The following is a 13,359-nucleotide window of genomic DNA, read 5'->3' on the forward strand; positions in this document are numbered from 1 at the left end:
CACATCTGTCTGCATAGCAAAATCACAAAATCTTAATTGCTGAGAAATACAAAACCTAAAAAAAACATCAGGGACACAGGCTTATTATTGACACACTAAATTTTTATTAGTGTAGCTTCTACACTAATAAAAAAAATTCTCTAAGCCCAAGTTTCTCTCCTAATTCAGGTCAGTAAACATTATCTTTCTAGTTCATGTTTATCACAGACCACAACATAAAGCACCTATTAGCTGAGGGGCATTTTTTATGTCTTACTTTTGGAGTTGAAGAAGACCTGAGATTAAAGTGTTCTTAAGCACATACAATGTTCAGAGACAACCATCTAGAGAGTATGCAGTGAAAAGCAGTGAAGTTTAGAAAGAAAAGCAAGGGTGTTCTTTTTAGAAGAACCAAATTCAAATTCACACATCCCTATTCCATCTCTAACCACACTTACATTTTGTTAGCATTCCTGGACCTCAATGTCTCACCTACAAATCTCATGAGTTTGTTCTGAAGGCAAGATGGTGTCTGTAAAGGGCTCTGTAAATTTAAAATTTCCACATAAACTGCAGGGTGACAGAAGAAACATCAGGTTTCTATTCCATGCACTCAGACAGAGCCCTAAGGAGAATTCCTGTTAAACTGATCAGATAAAATCAGCACTGTGCATTCTAACGTCAAAGTAAAAAAATAGTTCACTTTTACTTCAAACTTGATGATTTCGAGAGTTTAGAATGTGATCATCTTCCTCATACATGGTGAAAACTTTGATCTGAGAGATTAAATATTTTCTCAAGAATTCTGACTCATGTGTTCAGATTTTAATATATGATTTCAATTGGCACAGCTATTTAAAAATTCACACATAGGAAGATAGCAACTCTTTAGAAAACTTGAACTAGTTAGTTTTCAGTGTTCTCAAACATATTAGCAATGGATTTGCCTGTAATTTGAAATTTTACTTGTCACCATCATGGTAGCACAGTTCACACTACAAAATGAAATGTAAGAAAACTGTCACCCAAAGATAAGACAAGTGTAAGGTCTTTGGCACCTTGTAAAGCAAAAGGCACCGGTGTGGCGTCTGAGAGATACAAAACCTAAAGAAAACGTCAGGGACACAGGCTTATTATTGACACACTAAATTTTTATTAGTGTAACTTCTACAATTTTCACTTAAGAAGCAAAAGACTATTTAGAGTCTCCCTAACCTTCTCTCCACAAAAACAAATGAAAATCATATAATGGAAATGAAGGGAGTAGATGCTATCCGGTTATGAGAAGCTGGATAGGGAGCTTCTTTCACGTATTCTGAAAACTATGAAACAGGAAGTACCGTGCTGTGTTCCATCATATTTAAGGGATGTAAGAAGCATAAGACAAAGTTGCATTTGTTAAATACCTTTATCAGTTCTGAGCATCTAATCTAAAAATTGAAGAAGCAGCATTTCATTTTCCCTGAGCTCTCATCTAATTTCAATGCTTCCAAATTCCTGTGAAATTGGGAGATGTTATCAAGTCAGACTGTGATGAGTTTAATGTCCCCCGACCCAACACTCTAAACTCGCACTAAGGAAGACTGAACCCAGGGGTGCGCTGTCACTGAGATAGACCCTCAGCTACTTTTTTTTTTTTTTTCAAACAGGGTCTTGCTAAGTCATTTAGACCTCAGACTTTCAATTCTCCTGCCTCAGCTTTCAGAGTAGCTGGTATTACAGGCCTGCACCACCATGCCCAACTGTGATGGGTTTTTAAAATCAATCTGAGTATGACTTGGTCTAAAGGGCAAGAAGGAGACCCCAATGAAGAATGAAAGAGGTCTGAGGATGTAGCTCAGTGTTAGAGTGCTTGCCTAGCATGTGAGATATAAGAGGCCTTGAGTTCACTGGACAGTACCACCTAAAAGAAAAAAGCAAAGAGAAGGATGATTTCAAAACACTAACATCTTAAAAGAAATTCCTTACATACATATTGTCTCCTTGAGTTGCATGATAACTGTGAGCAGGTGGGAAATTTGGGGGTCAGAGAAGATAAGTGCCTTATCTAAGTTCACATGAAACGCAAATGTCAGGTGTGGAACTCACACCCCCAGCCTCTTAGCCTTCCCTCCAGTCTATATCTAATGGTTTTCAAAAAGTATTCCAGGGAGCCCTGGAGTCCTTAGTAGGGGCCTCAGGTGTCCTGGCTGGAGGTGGGAGCACATTTGCAAGGATGAATTATGGACCTGTCTTAAGGTTCCCACATCCACCCCACCCTCAGCCAAATCCCTAGGGACATCATGTAATTTTTTTACACCAGTCCTTTCAAAATGTATCCTTTCATTTATTTGCATTCTTTGGTATAAACTATCTAGTCTTAACTCTCTCCTCCTATTGAAGAATCTCCCCAAACAACACATTTTAAAGAATGACCTTCTCTCTTTCATGCCCATTAAATGACACCTACACATAGGCATACACATCAACTTAAGTATCATCAAGGACACCCTGAACATTCAGTTTGATTGAAAGGGTTGTAAACACTCCTGGTTCCTAAACTGTAATGCGTCTGAGTTTCCACCTGCCAAGGGAAGCCTCAGAGACCACCAGGATGGATTTTAGGAACACCTTTGCTCCCTGGCACCTCCTCCCATTAACAAAAGCTGACCAGAGACAGCATGAATCCTAAGTCAACTAACAGAACAAATTAAACCAACAAATAAGTGAAACAAATGGTAAGCTGTAGGAAATATCCTATTATAAAACAAAGCTTCCTTTCTCATTCCTCTGGCCCCCAACTCCACCCACAAGCAAGGTATGGGGCAGGCAAACATAAAACACAAACCACACAGAGGAGCCTTGATGGCTCAAATACCTTGACAAATACCTTTGCAACAGAAAATATCCTAAGAAACTTAGAAGAACTAATTATAAGGAAGAAAAAGCAGGAGGGTAATGAATATAATTTAGATAGCAAACATCCGTCCTTCCTTCCCGCCTCTGAACTCCCTGGGCTGATGGCCTCTCCTTAACCTTCATCTTCAGCAAATAAAAGGTCATGTAAACCAAGCTAGGGTTCCTGAAGATTTTAGAATAATATTTATTACTATTTTTCAAAAAGCCTTTGGCATAATTTTTTTGGGGGGAGGGTTGGAATGCATTTATACGATTGAACTTGAGGCATGCTAGAAACATCGGAAGCCCACTCCCAGCCCACCCTGAGGACAAATCGCTCATTGTCCAGATGCCCTTACATGGCCAGACTTCCTATAAGTCTGACAGCTCAGTGTATGCATTGCGTACAGGTTTTGGCTCTGAGTCACATTCCTCCAGTATGTTTCCCTGGGAGCTTTGATTTCCGCTTTGAGGGCTGGCACTAACTCCTGCTTGCTCTTATAAGAAAATGTCTACAAGTAAAAGTTGAAAATGTGCAAGATTCCTTCTTTAAATACACAAACACTCCAAGTCTGGCCACTTTCCTGTAGTCCTGCCAGGTTTTCTCTCTGTCTGATATCTGATCAAGTAACCTTTTTTTTTTTTTTTTTAATGGACAGGATGCCTTTATTTTATCTGCTTATTTTTATGTGGTGCTGAGGACCGAACCCAGTGCCTCACATGTGCAAGGCAAGCCCTCTGCCACTGAGCTACAGCCCCAGCCCAAGTAACCTTTTTTTTAGGGAGAGAAAACAAAAAAAGCATAAGGGAAGGAATGTAGTACATTCACAGCAGAATATCTTACAAGATTTAGCTTAATGACATGCATCAACCATGCCCTAGTAGACACACACATACCTTATATAGTTTGGTAAACGACTCAGTGGCCAGTTTAGTGAATTCCTCATTTTACCGGGGTTGGGGAGTGGGGTTCTTTCTAAAAAAGCATCTGCTACTAAATACTTGGCTTACAAGTCAAAATTAGTGCATCTTCACCATTTTACACCCAAATTCAAAGAGCTTTTTCTCTCCCATTCTGACCTACTGTCACTCAAAAGGGTTGGGATAAGTCAGAGTTGGACGAAGTTATAAGAAGCCACTATTTCCACTTTACCGCCCAGGCGCACACAAACATTTGCTGAGTCATTTATAATAGTGCAAGAATTCAGATGCCATGGCATGAATTGAGGACGGAGTGTCCGCCTTTCCCTCTGAGTTTCCTGGCACCCAATGGTCTGTAACACAATAAAAACATACTTTCTAGTCTGTGAATGTCTTGAGTGTCTTCTCTCATTCTTTCTCTCTCTAGGTGTGTGTGCGTCTGTCTCTCTGTGACTTTCTTAATAATGATCTCTTCTATCAACGCTTTTCAAATGAATTTCGATCATAAAGCCTCAATCTATATTTTATTCTGAAATTTCACATGTTCTCTACATTTCAATATACATAGTTTCTCTTAGCCAGTATTATATAAGTCCGAAGCTCACTACAGACTTATTGAGACTTTGAGAGGCAACTTGAATTTTGTAGTAAAACCAAATTTTTTATAATGTCTTGATATTTTTAACAATGGTGCAGAATGGTAACATACTTATGTGTGTAGAGAGAGAATTAAGAAAGATAAAAATAAGCAAATTTGTATCAATTCCTTGAGAATTTTAATCTCAAGAATTTTAATCTATTTAACTCTCATTGAACCCTAAAAAATTAAAAATTTTTTACTACCTTCATTTTATAAAGGGAAACTTGTTGTGACTTCTCTCAGACTAGTGAATGGCAGGTCCAAGAATACCACCCAAGTCACCCACCTATAACCCAGTCCAGCAACTTATCCCATTCATAAATGAGTCTCCTGCTGTGTGCATGAAACTACTGGAGGTGGCTCTCAGACTCTCCTGAGGTTTCAAATATTCCCCAACTGCTTTCCCATCTCCCTTACACTGCAAGCTAGAGAGCTCACCACAAAGCCCACATCCCATGTTAGGTGAGGCTACAGCTTCACATCCCTCCCTTTCCCCCGTCCACCCCACCTTTCCAACCATTAGTGGTACATATAATTGGGGGTTTAGGCCTTGAAAGATTTCACTGTGGCTTCCCACATATTTCAAACTTTTAAAATCATCCACAAGGGAAGAAAAAGTTGGGGGCCAAGTTGCCTTTAATACACATGTGGCTATTAACATAACTTGGAATGTTCCTTCTTTAAATAGGAACTAGCAGGCCTTTTCTCTTTGAGGAATGCTTGGAAAGAACATTAAATGACAATGATGAAAATTCTTCCTGAGCTTCAGAGGCCCCTTGCTGGCCATTCACACTGTTGACATGCAACTGCACTGTACAACATGTGGCTTGCTTAACGAGGTAATTGAGCACAGATGATGTGGTATGTGCTCAAGTTGAAGTGCCCTCCCCCAACCAACCCTTGGCTATTTTTCAATAGAATGAAGTGAAAAAAATAAATAAATAAATAAATAATTGGCCAGTTTAAACAGGCTGCTTTCAAATTATAATTCTATCATGTGTTGTTTCTAAAGTATGTCTTTGCATCAGAAACAGAATATAGGTGTACTTAACCTTACACCTATATTCTGAAGCATCGTCAACTGAAAGAAATCCACTCATTGATAACACCAATGTGAAGTGATATGGCAGGGCCCCAGAATCACACTCTTTACATAAAATGGTAATTGGAGCTATTAACAAAAAAGCCAGGAAACAAAATAAATTCTAAATGAATACACAGTTAATTGGATCCTTACTGAAGCTAAGCAGCAATATCAAGAAACAGAGATAAGTTTGACATCTGCATACAACAGAAGAAATAAGACTTATTCCTTCTATAATTTTACCTTGCTGCATTAGGCCACGCTCTATTAGAGGTCACAATCACTTAGTCACAGATGTGAGGGGAGTCACTAAAAATATATTATTCACTGACAGTTTATAGCCAGACACAAGAGGGATCAGTGTTCTTGTTACATAATCAATTTTCTTGCTTCTAGACAAACCAAGTCCAACTCACATTTGAAGATTACAGGTTTTAGTGTAAGTAAAATCATCCCTTCTCCAAGACTTCAGCACAGCTGTGTTTAAGATGCCCCAAATGAACTCCAAGCTTCTGGCTGGCCTCCTCCTGTCTGCTTCTCTCACCTCCCATCCCTTCCTAACACTCAGAGCTTCTACCTACCCAACACATAATCCTTTCTCTAATATAACAATAGACCCATTTTTCTGGAAATACCCATGCCCATCAACCCCTTTCCCTCTCTACCTCCCACCAAAAAAAAAAAAAAAAAAAACACTTCTGCATGTATTAAGAGAAAATCAAGTCAGAGTGCTGAAAATCTCCCCCATGAACTTGCATCCTTACTCAGACCCCTGGCTTTGTTATTCTTGTCTGGCTGTGGGCCACCAAACTATTATCTGGAGTTACAAAGGATCAAATTCCTCTATTTTAGATAAAGAATTCAGGGTTTTGCAGGTAGGCAACTTGGGGATTTCAAATGATTAGAAGCAACTTTCTGCTCTCTATAGAGTTTCAAGAGCCTACAGCCTCTTAAACATAAATCATTATTAAAAAAAAAAACAGCAAAAAAAAAAGAGAAAGAAAACTCTTTTGAATTTTTTTTTTTTTTGAATCCCTGGTGTTTACTTTTTCAGTTACCTACCTTCTAAAAAGGATTTATATTAGTGGATAGTATAGGGCAAATTTCTTAAGCCAAATTTCTTTAAGGCATAAAAATAACAGCCCTTGTGTTTTTAAATGATATACAAGTCAGGAGTGGTGCGAAAAGGATCGGGGAAAAAATCCTATTTGGTGCTGGAAATACTTTTTTTTTTTTTTTCTGGTGAGCTGAAGTGTGCCAGCTTTTTCAGACGGAGGAATGCTGAGTGTCAAGGGGTCAGGATCAATCCGGTGTGAGTTGATGAGGCAGGAAGGTGGGGAGGAATGCGAGGAATGTCCCTGTTTGTGTAGGACTCCATTCAGCTCATTGGCGAGCAGGGCCGTCCTGAGCGTATAAAAGCCTCGGGCCGCCCGCCCCAATCTCACACAACAACTCTTCCCCACTGAGAGGAGGCAGCCAGTGCAACTCCAACCTCAGGCGACCCACCGCCTCCAGCCCGACGGCAGCCGCCCCGGCCGACAGCTCCAGAGACCACAGCCGGCGCGTCCAGGCACCCACCTGCGCTCAGAGCTCGCTCCCGGCTCCGGCCCACCGCGCCCCTCGCCGTCGCCGCGCACTGCGTCCCGCCGCCCGCTCCGATCGCAGCGCCCTGACCATGGCCGCCGCTGTGGGACCGGTCCGCTTCGCCTTCGTGCTCCTCCTCGCCCTGTGCAGCCGGGTAAGCACCGGGAGTCCCTGCCGCGGCTGCTGGGGAGGGCGTCGGACGGCTGGGTAGGGAAGGATGGAGGGAGGAGGGCCGGCCCCGTGGCGCCGAGGGCGTGCGCACCCAGCGAGCGAGAAAGCACCGGCTGACCGCCCCTTTCTCCCTGCAGCCGGCCACCGGCCAGGACTGCGGTGGGCAGTGCCAGTGCGGGACAGCGCCGGCGCCTCGCTGCCCCGCCGGCGTGAGCCTTGTGTTGGACGGCTGCGGCTGCTGCCGAGTCTGCGCTAAGCAGCTGGGCGAACTGTGCACCGAACGCGACCCCTGCGACCCGCACAAGGGCCTCTTCTGTGACTTTGGTTCCCCAGCCAACCGCAAGATTGGCGTGTGCACCGGTAAGATCCGCAGCCCCCGCCCCTTTCCTTGACCGCGGGTAGTGGGCTTTCCTTAACTCCCACCCGCCTGCTGGAAAAAGAATCCGCTCCAACCCAGTTTTTTCTGCAGCCCGCCCCATGCAGCCCTGATGGGCTTACTGTTAGAGCACCTGGAGCTGAAGCCTGACCTCTCACCTCCATTGCTTTTTCCCCCTTGCTCTCTGCAGCCAAAGATGGTGCCCCATGCGTCTTCGGCGGGACTGTGTACAGGAGTGGAGAGTCCTTCCAGAGCAGCTGCAAGTACCAGTGCACTTGCCTAGATGGAGCGGTGGGCTGCGTGCCCCTGTGCAGTATGGATGTTCGCCTGCCCAGCCCTGACTGCCCCTTCCCAAGAAGGGTCAAGCTGCCTGGGAAGTGCTGTGAGGAGTGGGTGTGTGATGAGCCCAAGGACCACACCGTGGTTGGCCCTGCCTTGGCTGGTGAGTTGAATCTTCCTCTAAGTCAGTGTTGTCATTCTCCTCCAGGGCTGAATGCTGACAATGCCAAGAAAAGGGGGAAATTGTCTTATCCGGGCATTTTACCTTGTGTTTGTGTGCTCTACTTTCACAGCCTACCGTCTGGAAGACACCTTTGGCCCAGACCCAACTATGATGCGAGCCAACTGCCTGGTCCAGACCACAGAGTGGAGCGCCTGTTCCAAGACCTGTGGGATGGGCATCTCCACCCGGGTTACCAATGACAACGCCTTCTGCAGGCTAGAGAAGCAGAGTCGCCTCTGCATGGTCAGGCCTTGTGAAGCTGACCTAGAAGAGAACATCAAGGTTTGTTTTCTGTTCCTGTTAGCTCGTTTTCATGGAATGACAGTGAAGGGGACCAAAGTTAGGTCTCTTGCCACCCTTGTTATTATAGATCTGTTATCTCCAAAAATATCTAACCATGGAGCTGTTTTGCTGGAATGAGAGATTGTGTAATAGGAGCCGCCAGTTTTCCACTACAAAAACCTCCCCAGTGTTAGTTAATTCAAGACATTCCAAGAGACTCCATGACTATTTTTGGAAAACTGGCAAATGAAACTCAAAGTTTCTGTCCTCAAATATAAACATAAGTTCAGACAACTTAAGGCTAGAACACAGGGTTGAGGAAAGCCACTCTTCCTGTAGTAATGATGTTTCTTCTCTTCCTTGTCTTCCATAGAAGGGCAAAAAGTGCATCCGTACCCCCAAAATCTCCAAGCCTGTCAAGTTTGAGCTTTCTGGCTGCACCAGTGTGAAGACATACAGGGCCAAATTCTGTGGTGTGTGCACAGATGGTCGATGCTGCACCCCTCACAGAACCACCACCCTGCCTGTGGAGTTCAAGTGTCCTGATGGTGAGATCATGAAGAAGAGCATGATGTTCATCAAGACTTGTGCCTGCCATTACAACTGCCCTGGAGACAATGACATCTTTGAGTCACTGTACTACAGGAAGATGTATGGAGACATGGCGTAAAGCCAGAGAGTGAAAGACATGAACTCATTCGACTGTAACTTGAACTGATTCACATCTCATTTTTATGTAAAATGATTTCAGTAGCACAAGTTAATTTAAATCTGTTTTTCTAAGTGGGGGAGAAAAATTCCCACCAAATTCAAAATATTGTGCCATGTCATACAAATAGTCTCTCAACCCTAGACACTGGTTTGAAGAAAGTTAAGACTTGACAGTAGGACTGCAGTAGCACACAGTGCCTGAATGTACACTAAAGGGTGGCTTCAGGAGATGTGGAGACACCAGTAGGAAGCCTAGTACTATCAGATTGCATCTTAAAGTTGTAATGTGCCTGCAACTTGGAATGTAATTGAGAAGGAAAATTTTAGCATACTTGCTGACCTGCCTGTAGCTCCAGCAACAGCTAGGATCTGCATTCTCCAGCCATTATGAGGCTGAGTCAAGTTGTTCTTTAAGTCAGAATAGCAGATTCAGCCCCGACATTCTGATTCAAATGACAGTGTTTAGGAATCAGAAACCTGTCTATTAGACTGGACAGCTTGTGGCAAGTTAATTTGCCTGTAACAAGCCAGATTTTTTTTTTATTGATACTGTAAATATTGTGGATATATATATTATATATATATATTTGTACAGTTATCTAAGTTAATTTAAAGTTGTTCGTGCCTTTTTGTTTTTGTTTTAATGCTTTGATATTTCAAATGTTAGTCTCAAGTTCTGATCACCATAGGTAGGACGTGAAGCTTATCTGATAATTCAAAGCCTGAAATGAATATTAAAGTGGAAATTGTAATCAGTTAGAGTGGCAGTCCATCAAAACAGATGGTTTGCTGAAGGTGAGGTAGCAATGTCCTTAGAAATCTGGTTTCTAGACAGGAAATGTGGTAGCCTCACTTTCAGTGACCAATGGCCTTTATTGGAAAATGACTGACTCTATATAATTCTATAGGTCAGTTTTCCACCTAGAAGCATTTGTTATTTTGACTATGACTGTTTTTTGGACAGTTTATTTGTTGAGAGTGTGACCAAAAGTTACATGTTTGCACCTTTCCAGTTGAAAATAAAGTATATATTTTTTCTACAAAGGACTTGGCTCTTGGTTTATTCTTGGAAATGGTTCTGAATTTTCTTGAGTATAAATGGGCAATTTTGGTTTATCTTAAGATAACAAAATTATCCAAAAATTTTCTAAATACCTTTTATCACATATAATAATAAATTGGTTAATCAATAGAATTGTGAACAAAAATACTTCAGACTCAGTCAAGTTTCACAGGCTTGCAGTTACACACATCATATTGAGGACACAGGCTTTTTTTGTTTGTTTTTTATTTCCACAGTACATCATGAACAGTTTAAATTCAATTCTTTATGGATGACTTTAGTCTCCTCTAATCCTTGTGGTATTATAACTGGTCCTTTTTGCATTTAGTATGTCTCTGATTATTGTGGAATAATTCCATATTATAAACTAGTTTGCCTTGCATATGGAAATATTAAGATATTTTCCTAAATTGTATGCTCTACTGTGGGTTTACTTATGAATTTTAATATCTTACTCTTAAATATTTAAAATACACTACGAAATATATATTAAAATGGAGACATTTAATAAGTCATCTTGCATAATTATGTTTCCAGCTGTCCTGGTAACCAATTACAAATAATGGCATAAATGTAAAAAAGGAAAAGTCAGTCTTCATTCATTAACATTAGTTAAAATTTGTCTTCATTTAAGAGCAATTTCTTAATTTGCCCAAGTCTTTGACTTTATCAGACCTCCAGATCAATGTATCCTACATTACCAAATGGTTTATAAGAGATAAAATGAAATTATTCAAGAACCCTAACATAAAAACTGTATTGGATCTACCCAGGCCTCTACTGAAAGAGGAACCAAAGTGAATGCAAACTAAAGAAATGCTTCAAAGGCAACCAGGAGTCCAATTCTTTTTTCAGATAAGACTAGCTGTGGATTCCAGGGAGGAAGGGGGAAAAAAAAATTGGAGACAGACTAACTGTCCCAGGGTAATTAGCAATGTTGTAGTCATTCTGAGAGACAAAAATACACCTGAAAATAAAGACTAGTTCTACAAATAATGACCACAGCACAAACCAAAGGAAAAACTTCCCTTGTTCAAAATGCAAAAGGTATTTCTGGTTACAACACTGGGTTTTCAGGGTACAACCACATGTGTATATAGCAATGCTGTCAGCAGCAGAACTCCTTCCCCAAATAAACCTACATGCGCACACACACACACACACACACACACACACAGAGTACATTGTTAGTTCACATTTCCTTTCTGTTGATTACTAGCTGCAAAAATGAAGGGTTGTGGTAAATGAGCCCAACTATTCCAAAAGAAATCAGAGAATTCTGGAAACATAGAAGCAGTATTGGAAGCATAGAATTCAGATTTTCCAAACCCCCACCTAAAAACAGGGTAACCAGATTGCATAACCAAAATCCCATAAGCAATATTTACAATGCAATTAGGAGATAAGACACCCCCTGGAATGAAGACAATCAACCACCAAAGGCCTGCACTGTGTCAGCATGTGTGTGAGGAAGAGCAGAGGACACACAGGGTATCTGATGCTTCTAAAAAATGAGAGTCCCCAAAGCAGCCAGCAAGTATTCAATACAAGTACAGGTGGCCAGTTTGAGAACAGCACTGAAACCAGTAGGAGTTTGACATTTCCAACAAAACATTTAAGTCAGAGCTTCTTCCACGAGAGGATACCCACAACTCTTATGAGTAGAATTAAAATTAAGCAGGTCAGAGAGAGCAGACATTGAGAAAAATGATTCAGATAAAAATAAGAACAGAAGTTTAAAATCTCCCCCAACCCTAGTACTGGGGATTGAACCCAGGGGTGCTTTACCACTGAACTATGTCCCCAGTCCTTTTTATTGATTGATTGATTGATTGATTGAGACAGGGTTTCACTAAAATGCTGAGACTGGCCTCTAACTTGGGATCCTCCTGCCTCTGTCTCCCAAGTCACTGGAATTATAGGTGCATACCACCACGCCCACTAAACAGCCATGTTTTTTTTTTTTAAATACTGCAACAAAAGAGGCGTCTCTGTGAATTTAAAAGAGCTATCTATAGCAAGCTTCCTTACTAGACAAAGTTAAGAGAAGTTGATTCCATATAAATTAGGAAAACAAAATTATCGAAGCTAAATCCCACACAAAGTTACCACATGAAAAAGAGAAAATAGAGGGCAGAAAAACATCTCTACATATAACAAAAACATCTAAGAAATATGCGTCCATAAAACATTGCAAAGCTAAAACTTCTTATTCCAAAAGAAAATTAAGAAAATCATACAATACAGAAATGATGATAAGAAAACAACCAATGATATAAAATAGCAACATAAATCAGAATTGGTAAAACTTAACTATGAGATGAAGGAATTGGAAATGAAGGAAAGATAATGCACTAGAAGGAACTTAATAGTGATTAACCATAACAGACTAATGGAAAAAAATTAAATAGAAATATAAGGAATAAAAATACTTTGAGAAAAAGTGACAAATATTGTAAGTAGACAAAGAAGATACAATATACGGATAGTGGGAGCTCTTGGAGAAAAAATTATAAATCAAGAAAATTAAAAAAATGGAAAGTACATATTGAAAGAACATACTGTCTACCGAATAAAACCAATGCATCACCAAGTAATGTCCTAGCAAAATTGCTGGAATTTGAAGAAGAGGAACAAGCACTTGGACATATAGACAAAAAGAACATGATAGTGAGTTCATTGTCAGACTTTTGATAGCAATACTTTAATGCTAAAAAAAAAAATAGCACATTTGGGATAACCAAGGAAAGAAAATGTGAGCCAAAGAATTGTACTTTTCCAAAATGACTTTTAAGAAGAAAAACAAAGAATAAAGTCAAGCTGTTGAAAACATAAAAGAACTCAGGACATACTGGTCCTGAGAAAGGTGAGACACATTAACACAAGGACTGGTGTTTAGCACTGATTCTATCTTCACAACCCAGGTGAAAAGAAGGTTCAAACAGAGAAAGTACTGGATACAGTGGTGTCATTCTCTGCTCGAAAGGAGTGGTATACAGTCATAAAATGTGAAGGAAAGAATGGAGAATATTACACCTTCTGATTAAAATAGCAAATATGCCAAAATTGTTAGGATTGTCCATGATTTGATAAATTTTTCATAAAATTTTGATAAATATTTCATAATACACAAAGAAATAGCTTAGCTATTAAGCTACTGAACCTTAAT

General features: G+C 40.7%; 1 protein-coding gene across 1 annotated transcript; it reads left to right on the forward strand.

Moving 5' to 3' along the window:
- Positions 1 to 6,925: 6,925 nt before the first annotated feature.
- On the forward strand, positions 6,926 to 10,171 carry Ccn2 (cellular communication network factor 2). The gene is made up of 5 exons (XM_005329760.4): positions 6,926 to 7,239; positions 7,394 to 7,616; positions 7,823 to 8,074; positions 8,205 to 8,416; positions 8,790 to 10,171. Exons 1-5 carry the CDS (start codon positions 7,177 to 7,179, stop codon positions 9,084 to 9,086), a joined length of 1,047 nt encoding a protein of 348 aa, XP_005329817.1. The 5' UTR covers positions 6,926 to 7,176; the 3' UTR covers positions 9,087 to 10,171.
- The last annotated feature ends 3,188 nt before the right edge of the window (positions 10,172 to 13,359 follow it).

Source organism: Ictidomys tridecemlineatus, chromosome 8 (genome assembly GCF_052094955.1).
Source record: "Ictidomys tridecemlineatus isolate mIctTri1 chromosome 8, mIctTri1.hap1, whole genome shotgun sequence".
Lineage (NCBI taxonomy): Eukaryota > Metazoa > Chordata > Mammalia > Rodentia > Sciuridae > Ictidomys > Ictidomys tridecemlineatus.